The sequence below is a fragment of the Anser brachyrhynchus genome, assembly GCF_964034855.1.
Source record: "Anser brachyrhynchus genome assembly, chromosome: 2".
NCBI lineage: Eukaryota > Metazoa > Chordata > Aves > Anseriformes > Anatidae > Anser > Anser brachyrhynchus.
In genome coordinates this window covers 48,181,813-48,194,632 of record NC_137695.1, presented here as the reverse complement: position 1 = coordinate 48,194,632, position 12,820 = coordinate 48,181,813, and the positions used below count along the sequence as shown (strand labels likewise).

Here is a 12,820-nt window from a genome sequence, read left to right as displayed (position 1 = left end):
ATCAGGAATGTTAATTATTGAAAAATATACTGCTATATGATTATTTTGAAATATGCCAAAAATTTGGGCAAGTGTTTGAGTAGCTTGAGCCCTTCATCTCACAGGAGGATATACCCCAAACTAGGGGTATATGTAGTTCAAATTTGCAGAATCACTCAAAATTCAGATAATGCATTACCTTAAAAATTCATTCAATATCTTTCGAAGTCCAGTATCCCACCACAGAGGATGACTTTGCTACATATGGTGCACAGAGCTATCCTCTTTGGGGTTTCTAGTACCTGCAGTCATATAGGCTGGAGTAATTTACAGAAATTAAAGGGGCTATACAGATATTAAAAGGGCTGCCATTTTTCTTAGCACTGTGTGAAGCCTAAATTAGAGACAGGGTAGTATCTTGCATTTTCTTTTATTTTCCATGTCTAGGAGGCAGGTCCACAGATTTCTACTGAAAAGGAATATCTGATTTTATAAGTGATTTGACAAAACCTGATTTTGAAAATGTGATTAGACTCAATGCTTTGCATGTATTTTACAGTTATTCCTGGTCCTGGCAGAATTTAAATGCCAGTTAAATTCCAACCCATTCCATCTTTGTTAGTCTACTCAGTACAGTAGTGTACTGCACACTTAATGCAGGCAATTTCTGTCAAGAGGGTTCTTGTCAAGTATTCCTGCTCAACATTTACAACAAAAGAGTCTGATCAGGATTTTCAGAAGGCATCTCTGACAGGTGAAAGCTCTCCCGATATCCCCTCTTCTAGAGCACTTCTAAAAAAATGTGCTAGCAGCCTGTAAAGAGGCTAGACATGGCTGTAAACAGCATCTATCCATGTAATTCCTTTGACAGAGACATGAATAATACAAGTGCCCCAAACAACTCTAACAACTTGACTCAAATTTGATCTTTTAGAATGCCTTATAGGGGTGAAAAGATTCAGTCTTAATATTTTATTAGTCAAAGGATTATTATTATTATTATTATTAAGAATGCCAGTATAGCTACCAGTTACTTTTTAAATGAATTTTTCATCTCCAGGTGTCAACGTATGCATACATGCAGGAGATAGCATACACTGCTGTCCTGAAGAAATAGGAATTGCAGACACTTAACCAATGCCACCAACCCTATCATTGCATTCTCAAGACATGGATTGTAGGATCATCTTGCATGGTCATTTAAGTAAGATTGGGTTTATAAAGCGATAATTTGTATAAACTATAAATTTTCAGATTAGTCTGGCAGCTACTAAGGAAAGCCAGTGATACACAATTTAGGCATGGATCCCTCCAGAGTTTAGTGTGTTTTAGTGTTAGTTTTCTAAATGAATTCATCTGATAATGAAGCGTTATGATAATGAAATGTTTCTTTGCATTTGGTCCTTAACACAGAAGCACTTGGTAAGCACTCAAAGGGTGTCCTTTTAAATCTATTTATATGTCACACTTCTGAAAAAGGAAACAGGGCTTTCACCTGCAAGGTAGTTACTGTGAGTTAGACCAAGAAGCCTGGTTTTAGAAAACAAAAATTGTGGGCTTTTGTGGTAAGGATTTATTTTTATTATTTTCTTTGTTTCTCACTTTCTTTAATGCAAAATGAAAGTGATGCAAAACTCAAAGTATTATTATTATTATTATTATTATTATTATTATTATTATTTTTGTCAGTCAAAAATCTCAAGCCCATCTCAATGTGAGAAATCCTTATAGATCCAAACTTCTGTATAGTGAGAGTGCTTTTCAGTCTGCTGTCATGAGAGGACATTCAAGATCATAAGAAGTAACTTCTGGTTTGCTATGCTGCTAAGATGTAATAGACAAAGAAAACAACTCAGGAAAGCACTTAAAGTTCATATATGTTTACCTGCCCTTGGGCCAAAAAGGATAAGGCAGATAACAAACCCTTTGTACAGACCTTCTCTCTGCTTGCTGTTGGCAAAACACTAGAACCAGAGGCATCTTCTTCTCTTAAGATTTTCTGTGTGACAATGGTAGACTGACTGTTGCCTTGTACAGTTTCCACGACAGAAGAATCTAAATAAAATAATCACTTAATAGTGAGAAACAGAGCAAAATTACACTCATTCAGAGGTTATCTATCATAGCACATGTTGCAATTTGAACAAAGAAATTATTTAGATTATGACCAAAATACAGAGAAGTATTCCAAGAATTAATGTCACTTTATAACTCTGAAATATTTAAAAAGAAATAAAAAAAAAAAAAAAAGAAAAGAGAGAAGAGAGAATAAAATTATAAAATGAAAGTTTATTTAAGGACAAAGACCGTATTGCATTTTCTTTGCCTCAAACTCATGTCTAATGATTGCCTATTTTTCACACATGTAATGTACAGGTGTTACAGATGTTAGGCAAAGGGAAGGAAAGTTTACATTACTGTAGTGTTGTAGAGTATAACAGCTGTAGCTCCACAGGCCAGGTTTTTTCTCGCTGTTTTTGTTGTTGTTGTTCTTCTTCTTTTTAATTTTATAATTATTAATATTATTTATTTTAAAAATATAAACCCAAGTTTTGTGACTGAAACTTCCACCCTATGGATGGGTAAACCTACTGTTTGCCTGTTTAACAATGACTGATGTAAGCATCTATATGGAGTGAAGTGAGAGGTGTGCTGAGTGTTGTCTATATTTGCTACCACTTACCATTGCTGTTGTTAAGAAACTGTGGTCTAACAGACTGCAGTTTCGATGTTTGACATGCTGATCCTTTTCTAACACACAGGATCCCCAAAATCATAGAATTTTCAGCTCCTGGCAGCACCCAAAATATGTCAGTGGTTTTTCATACAAAAGAAAACTACCAACTCTGACCTAGATAACATAAATGAAAACTCATCCTTCCCTGTCTCCAAACAAACAAACAAACAAAAAAGAGATCATGCCTTGTTCTTTAATTTTAGCTGTTTCAGAGGTTTCTTCTGGTCTGTGATGTCCCGAGAAATTGCTTTCTTCCAAAAAAGACAATATGGTTGGGGGTGCTTCCACTGGCTCGGCCGGTGTATCTTCAAGCTGAAATACATAAAATCCCAAAGAACTGTTTAGAAAAAAAGGCTTACTATATGTTTTAGAGCAGAAATCAATTGATTAAAAAATGTCAAGATACTTCTTGTTATTAAGAAATATTGAGAAAAGGGCTTAGGGCTATGTTTGAGAGGAAAATAAGATCTTTTCCACTGAGGGCCAGATCTGATTACCTCTATAACCTACAAAAGTACTTTCATTTGATTTCAGTTTTATTTACTCCATTTGAGAAAAAACAAACAAACAAACAAACAAACAACAACAACAAAAAAAAACACATGAACCACTCTTCTCTTATTTCTCTTATACCTATATCTTGCCATTGACAATCTGTTTAGGAATATTGCAATTACTTTTTAGGGATGAATAAACCTTTTATTACAATTTTTCTGAACTATAAGAAACTTACATTACCCTTGTAATGTTTTACAGAGTTCTGTGTTTAAAAATCCCTTAAATCAGACTGGGTCTTGGCTACTTTGAGGAATGAGGAACAACTTTTTTTCTTTAAATACAATGTCCTTTGGCTTCCCTCTTCTGATGCAGTATAATCAGTGCTTCAGATGAATAGCAGAAAATCATCCATGCCATTCAGAATGTACAGTCTATAAAGCACTTCTGTTATATATTTCTTACTGGGAAGATAAATAAAGCAGTAGTAGGACACAGAATTAAAAGCTTCCTTTAGAGAAATGCTTTAATATATATATATATATAGTACATACCATCCCAAATTTAACTTTCTGCACCGGAAAACTAGAAGTGGAATAAAAATAGAGATTTCTTTTCTAAACACCTTTAAGATAGTACAAAACAAACAAACAAACTCACACTCATAAGTACACTCACAACAGGGTAAATCTGACAGATAATACTGATACCCTGCCTGGTAGAATTATAAGAATTATGAACATGAAGTTGAACAAGGGCAAGTGCAGGGTCCTGCACCTCAGGGGGAATAACCCCAAGCACCACTACAGGCTGGGGGCTGACCTGTTGGAGAGCAGCTCCGCAGAGAGGGACCTGGGAATCCTGCTAGACAGCAGGCTGACTGCAAGTCAGCAAGCTGCCTTGTGGCCAGGAAGCCCAACGGTATCCTGGGGTGCATTCGGAAGAGTGTTGCCAGCAGGTCAAGGGAAGTGATCCTCCCCCTCTACTCAGCCCTGGTGAGGCCATATCTGGAGTACTCTGTCCATTTCTGGGCTCCCCATACAAGAAGAACATGTTTCTCCTGGAGACAGTCCTGCAGCGGGCTATGAAGATGATTAGGGAACAGGAGCATCTCTTTTATGAGGAAAGGATGAGAGAGTTTGGCCTGTTTAGCCTGGAGAAAAGAAGGCTGAGAGGGGATTTTCTCAATATATAAAAATGTCTTAAGGGAGGGTGTCGAGATGACGGGGCCAGAGTCTTTTCAGTGGTGCCCAGTGACAGGATGAGAAGCAACAGGCACAAACAGAAACATAGGAAGTTCCATATGAATATGAAGAAAAACTTTTTACTGTGAGGGTGGCAGAGCACTGGAACAGGTTGACTAGAGAGACTGTGGAATCTCCTTCTGTGGAGAATTTTGAAACCCACCTAGGTGTGATCCTATTAAATCTGCTCTATGTGACACTGCTTAGCCATGGGAGTTTGACTCAACAATCTCCAAAGGTTCCTTCCAACCTCAATCATTCTGTGATTTTTAGCATCCACACATACACCCTTATGCAGATACTGAAGATCGTCTTCCCTCAGAAAAGTTTCAGAAAAAAAGCCCTCACAGTAACAGTAGAAAGCTCTGATTTGAGTGCAGCAAGCCCAGGGATCTTAGTCACTTCCTTTGAGATCGTATTAGAAAGAAATATTCCATAGTTCAATCTATGTCCTTTGTTTACACCTGCATTGTAGTGGTATGCATCAGTGGTGTAGTGATATTGTGCAAGATTCCCATTTTTGTGACCTGGATACAGGCTGGAGAAATGGACTGATAAGAACCTCATGAGGTTCAAGTGGGAGGAGTACAAAGTCTTGCACCTTGGGAGGAACAACCTCAGGCATCATCGTATGCTGGGGTCCACCCAGCTGGAAAGCAGCTTGGCAGAAAAGGACCTGGGGGTCCTGGTGAACACCAAATTGCACATGAGCCAGCAATGTGTCCTTATGGCTAAGATAGCTTACAGTATTCTTGGCTGCACTAGGCAAAATGTTGCAAGCAGGTTGCAGGAGGTGATCCCCTCTACTCAGCTGTGGTGGGGCTGTACCTGGAGTACTGTGTCCAGTTCTGCACCCCCTGCACCACCACCCCCCTTCCCCCACAGTACAAGAGAGACATGGACATACTAGAAAGATTCCGGTGAGGGGCCAGGAAGATAATTAAGGGACAGGAGAATCTCTTGTATGAGAAGAGACTGAGAGATCTAGGAATGTTCAGACTAAGGAAGAAGATGCTCAGGGGGATCTCATCAATGTGTATAAATTACCTGAAGGGAGGTTGTCAAAAAGACAGAGCCAGACTCTTCAGTGGTGCTCAGAGACAGGACAAGAGGCAATGGGCACAACCTGACACACAGCAGGTTCCCTCTGAACATCAGGAAGCACTACGTTACTGTGCAGGTGATGCCTCACTGGCACAGTGAGGCTGTGGAGTCTCCCTCTTTGGAGATACTCAAAAAGCATCTGGACATAGTCCTATGCAACTGATTATGATGGCCCTGCTTGAACAAGGGCATTGGACCACGTGCCCTGCGGAAGCCCCTTCCAACCTCAACGATTCTGTGATTCTCTTTCTTCATGACGTGCTGTTTCCTCTTATGCACACCCTTCCATCAACATTTGTTTTAGTTCCTTAACTGGGAAAACTATGTTCTCCACATTTTTTGGGAGACAGCTGGGGGTGTCCTAAGATCTATGTGCTTAGACTGTACTCACGATTGCCAAGGAGCATGGTTAAGTACTGCATTGCTCACTCTGTTAGGAACTAAAATAAACATCACTATAGGATTCATACTGTTGAGAACAAGTGTGTATTCTAGGCCTGTGCAAGGTCCCAGCCTGGGCTTTCAGCTCTGCCTTTTGAATTGAGAATGGTGTTCAGCACATAAGAATGGCATTTCTTGAATGTAGCCTCTGCCACCACAGGCACAACAGCAAGATAAATCTCTATATGTGATTTAGGAATTGCTCTCTTGGGAAAGACCAGCTGCACTGTAAATTTTTCCATGATGGAGTTTATCCTCCTCTTGTGCCCATGATCCATTTTCTTTTTTTTTTTTTTCCATCTAGTTTGAATCCTGTCCAGTTTGAATCCAGCTGAAAACCTGAAAAGGCAGGGAGAAATAACAACCCCACTCCCCAACCCATATCACTGAGGCCGGATTCACACAGAGTGCATGGGCACACTGAAGAAATTTTAGTTGGGAGTAACCTCTGGAGGTCGTGTAGTCCAACCACTCATACAAGTAGATCAGCTCAGACATGAATTTGTCCTGAAATCTTATAAGGGCAGAGATTTGATATCATCTATGGGTGACCTGTTCCAGTGCTGCACCGTTAAGCTATTGAAGAGAGTTTTCTTGAAATTCAGTTTGAACCTTCCCAGTTAGTTTGCAACGTTGTTGTCTGCCATTACTAAGGCAAGTCTGGTTCCATGTTTGTTTGTATCTGAATAACAGTGTGCACATCACTTCTCTAATAACCAAATTAAACAATAAAACATTATAGAAAAGCAAAATCTTTCAGTATATTTTGTATTTAACTCTGAATGAAGAAACAAGAACAAATACAAAATATCAAATATTCATATGCAATCCAGAATATAGTTTAGGATCCCTATAAAAATATTTTAGAACTTTTTACATTTCAGGTTTAGGAAATTCCTAAAGTACATTGATGATAACTTCTTGGTACAGGTACTAAGACAGCTGATTCAGAAAGGAGCCCTCCTCCATTTATTACTTGTAAAAAGAGAGGGTCTCATGGGTGAAGTGGTGATTGGCAGATATCTTGGCCATAGTGATCATGAAGTAGTTGAGTTTAAAATCTTTGATGACAGGAGGAAAACTGCCAGCAAAACTTCAACCCTGGGTATAGGGGAAGTAGACTTTAGGCTTCTCAGGAACTAGTTAATAAGGTTTCTACTTTTGCAGTCCCTCAGTGCTGTTCACTTTTTAAGTACCACCTCTTACGAGCACAGGAACGGCAATTCCAAAATGTCAGAAGTCAAACAGGTGGGGAAGAAGGTTGGCTTAGTTGAGCAGGGATCTTTTTTTGGAGCTTAGGTGGGAAAAGAAATGTATGGCCACTGGAAGTGAGGTCAGGTGACATGGGAGGACTACAGAGATGTTTTTTTGCCATTGTAGGGAGGTTATTCATAGGTTTTAATTATAATTGAAGCTGGCCACTACTGTGGAGGACAATAAAAAAAGTTTCTTAAAATACGTTAAGAGCAAAAGGAAGACCAGCAATAACATTGATCTGTTACTTGATGAAGATGGTCCCTCACAAATAGGAATGTAGACAAAGCAGAGCCATTTAAATGACTTCTTCACCTTTGCCTTTAACATTAATGATGGGCTATGGGATCCCTGGAACCCTGAACTGGAGGACCGTGACAGCAGGAATGATAAACTCCCAGCCGATTCTGAACTTGTGTGAGATTTGCTGCTTCAGCTGGATGCATGTAAGTCTATGGGGTCTGATAGGATTCATCCAAGGCCACTCAAAGAGCTGGCTGATGTCATTGTGAGACTAGAGCATTTGACTTATTAAGGGAAGATAAGAGAGTGAGAACTGTTTAGCCTCAAGAAGAAAAGGCTCAGAGTGGTCATATCAATGCATATACAATCCTGATAGGAGGGAGTAAAGTAGAGACAGACCCTTATCAGTGGTAGTCAATGAAAGGGCAAGAGGCAAAGGAAACAAACTGAAATGCAAGAAATTCCATTTCTACATCAGAAAAAAATGTTCTAGTGTAATGCTGATAGAACATTGTAAAGAAGCTGCTGTGGAGTCTCCAACCTTTAAGAAATTCTAAACCTACTGGCACCAATCAACTTGCTGTCATTGACTGTTTTAAGAAGAGATTTGGACAGGATAATCTTCAGAAGTCTCTTTCAGCCTTAGCTATTCTGTGAGTCTGTGAGAAGCATAAGACAAGTGAAAAATTTGCAAAATGAATAAAAATAATCTTTTTTCAAATGTATCAGAAGCAGGAAGCCAGGTCAACACACAATTAAGTTGTAAAACAAGTGCTCAGAGAAGTTTAAACTAAAGCAGAGAAAAATAAATGAAATTTTAAAAAGTAGTAATAGAATCTAGGCCTTGCTATCTGAAAAAAAAGAATATTAAACGAGAAATGTAAAGTGTATAAATCAAATAAATTTACCCTTATGGGAAGATGAGAAGGTGAAAGGACTTCTTGTGTCTCAGGAATGCTTTCATACTCTTGGATACTACCATTGCCACTGATGTCCCCTGAAGCCTGTGCAAAACCCAATGATAATAACATGTTCATAAAAATAAGAGGAAAAAAGTATGTTCTCCAAGGAACCAGCAACTTCAAAGTAGAAAAGACTTATCTTTATTTTTCCAAATTGGTGAAGCCTCAGTCTCATTATGATGTTAGCTTATTGCAATACTTAGGGTATTTCATGAATACGACCCTTCAGAAAATTGTAAAACACGGTTCATTTTCTCAAGCACGCTATAGAAAAAATAAAATAACGCTTTTTGAAAAATTACAGTTTTAGAGACTGTGTACTCAAAATAAGAGATTCCTACACACAGGGTTTTAAAAATTGCAGTATGTTGCCATGAAGAAATACTGTATTTAGTTTTATAAAAGATATCATGTGGCAACTGACTGTGAAATCTGTTATACCGGCACTGAGGATAGATGAAGAAGTGTTTGTAAGAATACTCACATAAGGATCATCATCTTCACAATGGTCTTCAGTAGCTCTTGGATCAGATCTGATAATCAGATGTTGAATTGAACCCTACAGTACAAGGAAGTAATATTTTATGCATGAAGGTGAAAAATTATTATTATTACTATTAATAATAATAATAATAAAAACAAAAACAACAACAACAAAAAACAACTTTGATATGACTTGCTTGGGAAATTACCTAAGGCCTGAAATTTTATGGTAATAAACTCAATTTTAAAATGTGAATAAATTGTAATGTTTTTTTTTCCATTATTTGGTTTATGTCTGTTTTGTACTTCTATTTAGAAGCACCATTCCTAGAATTTCCTTTTCTTTCCATAAAATCTGATTATAGTTACGTCCTTTTGTGTCTGGTAAACAGAGCCTTGGACACATGAATTCTCATGAGCCAGAGGAAAACAGCAACCGGCATAGAGAGTCACATGCTTAATTTGTGTGAATTGTTTCTATTCAAGACAAAGAGTTCTTGCTTGAGGGGTTATCAAAAATGTATTTGTTCTGCCCTAAAGTCATTGTGACATATGATGCATGAAGTATAAAAACAAAAGGGCATACATGTAACCTACAGAACACATCACAAATCATAGTACTGAAGCAATCAGTTGGATGTCTGAAATTTATGTATTCAATAGGGTATACAGAACAGCCTGTTTCAGTGGAAAATGCCTTAGAATGTAATCTGCTATGCATTCCTTTCTCCATATTTACAGAATTATTGGTGATAATCTCAGAAACTGATCATCACACATATATTTTCCAGGTGGGGTACCAAAGTAATCTGATTTTCTTGAATGTTTCTCATTCCTGCTTACTAATCAGGCAGCCTCAATAGTCCAGTCAATCCAACTGTCTATAGAAAGGTAACACCAGCAGGCAGTTTTCCTACACATCCTTTTCTGCCACTTATTTGCTGCTAATCAATACATCCCTGTAATTTCTAAGTGCTTAGACTAGTCAGATAAATGATACAAGCACATTATCCTTGCTGTTTACCTGATGGAGCTCACAATCTGCCATTTGAACTTTGGAAAGAACATCCTGTTTTTCCAAAGCAAAGGATCTATTCAGTTTTGTGCTGCTGCTCTGCTAATTTATGGGAAGAGATATTGTTCTCACAAACTACTGTACAAGTTTTGAAGTACTGGAGAAGTACATAAACAAGATAGAAAAGGTGTGATGTTTCCATTTTAGTTTGGTAATGAGTTAATCTCTTGCATAATGACCTTGTGGTAGTGTGTTAGGTCCATTCCATTTTTCTAGAGCACCTGATAAACTTCAAGTAATATATAAATCGTAGAAACAGCTTTATTTTCCAGCTATACTTTGATAAGATCACTCTCTTCTTGATATTTGGTGTGGAATGAACATGCCAAGCTAATAAGAGTTTAAAATGCAGAATTGTACTAAGGTATTATTCTCATAAATTAAACAAATGGATACGTTGAAATCTGACTTTCAGAAAAAGGCCATATAAATGTAAGTGATACATTTACTGTGAAATTCCTAGTACAAAAACCTAGCATTGAGCTCAACATCTGGATCATTTATAAATTTCTGACATTCTAGGAGCGTTTTAAGTCAGAGTTTATATATCTGCATTAGCTGCGTATGGAAAATATAAGCTCTATACATTGTAACCATGATATAACCACTGTAAGCAGAATCTCTTGGTTAAAGTGTACATGTATACAATACTGAGATGTATATTTATCACATCGTACTCACTGTGAACTTTTCCAGTCCCGTGGCTCCTGCATTACCAACGAATATCCCAGAGTCAGAATCAAATACCAAGGCTCCAGCTGACCTCTGAAACGGAACTCTCTGATATTCTTCACAGTCCATGAACAAAGCAATATAATTTCCCTGAACAGTCACTGTAAACCTATTCCACCTGTTAGTCATCACTGGCACTTTAAATGAAGCAGCCTCTTGAGAGATACGGGAACCAGGCTCTGTGTAGTACATAATTATTCTCTGTGTGCTGTCATCAACTGGTGAAATTCTCATTCCCAAGTAAATTGTTTTCTGGAAGGCATCTGTTATTGCAAATAGCACTCCTCCACGATCGCTGTTTGGTTTCACTGTAACTACGATAGCAAAATCTCTGTAGAAAGACAGTGGTATTATAGCACTTGTCAATCGACCAATGTTGGCATCTATACCAAAGCTGTATGCTGGAAACCCTCCGTAGCCGGTGACAAAGTAGACAGAAGGAGGGAGTGGAACTCCTATTAACTCTGTGAGATCAAGACTTCCTTTTGAGCCTCGTTCTGTAAAGTATGAGAGAAACAAACAAACAAACGTTATTATTCTTGAAGTGCACAGCCCATTTAATTCAAATCATTTAATAAAAACTTTAAAACCTGAAATGCTGTTTTAAAATACCAGTAACATACCACTACTACTTTAGGCCCAGTTCAGTTCTTAAACACATCTAGCTTTAGCTACGTGTTTGCACCTTTGTCCTTTGACTAACTGAGGTTACTCATATGCTAAATGCTCATGTGCTTCTGACAAAAAAAGTACTTCCTACAAAAGACATCACTTTTGTTGGCTATAAACTGCAAAGAAAACTGCTGCAAGTGCTTGCAGAGTAGATTCAGTGAAGAATAAACAACCTCCTGTTTTCGCAAATTAGCTGAGATCTGTTATCCTCTCAATCAAAAAAGAGAGCAAGAATTCTCTATAAACAGTACGATACAGTTACACAAAACCAGGTTAAAAGTTGCAGTGAGTTTACGTCAGTCCTTGCAATTAGCCCTGCTTCTAAAACAGACCTCAGTTTTTATGTCCTTTTTCTCAAATTTATTTCCTTAGTTTCACTGTGTATATAAGAGCAGTCAAAACCCACCATCAGTCAAAATTCAGTTTTGAAATGAGAAAGTTTCTGCTCCAGCAAGCACACAGAAGTAAACGTGTAAAAAAACGTAAAAAGAGTAAAAAATCTCTGCCAAACATGCCCAGAAAGAAAATTCCTGGAAATGTAGTAGCAATGATAAGAGCAAATTATCTACACCCAATTTTAACTAAAGCCTTGCAAAGGTACACTTCCCTCCCTCCCTCCCTCCCTCCCTCGCTTCCTTCCTTCCTTCCTTCCTTCCTTCCTTCCTTCCTTCCTTCCTTCCTTCCTTCCTTCCTTCCTTCCTTCCTTCCTTCCTTCCTTCCTTCCTTCCTTCCTTCTTTTTCTATCTTCCCATCTTCCTATCTTCTTCTTGCCTTACCTTGCCTTGCTTCACCTTTAATACCAACTTAAAGGTTGCTATTAAAAGCTGTTTGGACTAGAGTCTGGATCTATACAAAGACTAGTAATTGTAAACCTGAAACATTCCGACACCTGGAGAAGAATATTTGTATTTCTTTTTGTATAATAAAGCTCATATAAAACATGGTCCCTGCTTCCAGCTGATACACTACATTTTCACAGAACCTAACTTCTATGGTGGTTAAAGTATATTAGCATATGGGCTTTAGGAAACCTACAACAACAGAGTCAAAGACAACAGGATTACAGATAAGGAGGCTGTTTTTCTGTGTCCTTTCACCCTCAATTTCAGTATATCAGAAGCAGAGTTCAAAAAGCAGGGCTGTTAGGCCTTACACAGACAGAATTATCTCTTATTTTTGGTTTAAAACATACAATTCCAAAGTCTCACATTTGGAAAAAAAAAAAAAAAGAAAGAAGAAAGAAGGAAAGAAAGAGAGAAAAGACCAATGCAGAAGGACTTGAACTGCTGAAGGATAGCTGGGGGTTCAAAATGGACATGGCATGGAATAAACAGGAGCAGTGAGGGATCTATCTGATTCAGTGCAAGGCAGTAGGAAAAAAAAAAGGAAAAAAAAAAAG

At 38.0% G+C, this 12,820-nt stretch overlaps 1 protein-coding gene across 1 annotated transcript in view; it reads right to left on the bottom strand.

Annotated features, from left to right (window-relative positions):
* Positions 1-12,820, bottom strand: part of COL15A1 (collagen type XV alpha 1 chain) — a 123,212-nt gene that overhangs the window by 76,719 nt on the left and 33,673 nt on the right. Inside the window, exons 3-7 of the mRNA XM_080580151.1 lie at positions 10,699-11,246; positions 8,944-9,018; positions 8,406-8,501; positions 2,902-3,028; positions 1,916-2,034 (exon numbers count right to left, since the gene is read on the bottom strand). Of these exons, the coding sequence (XP_080436277.1) occupies positions 1,916-2,034; positions 2,902-3,028; positions 8,406-8,501; positions 8,944-9,018; positions 10,699-11,246 (965 nt within the window). The remainder of the gene's footprint in view (positions 1-1,915; positions 2,035-2,901; positions 3,029-8,405; positions 8,502-8,943; positions 9,019-10,698; positions 11,247-12,820) is intronic.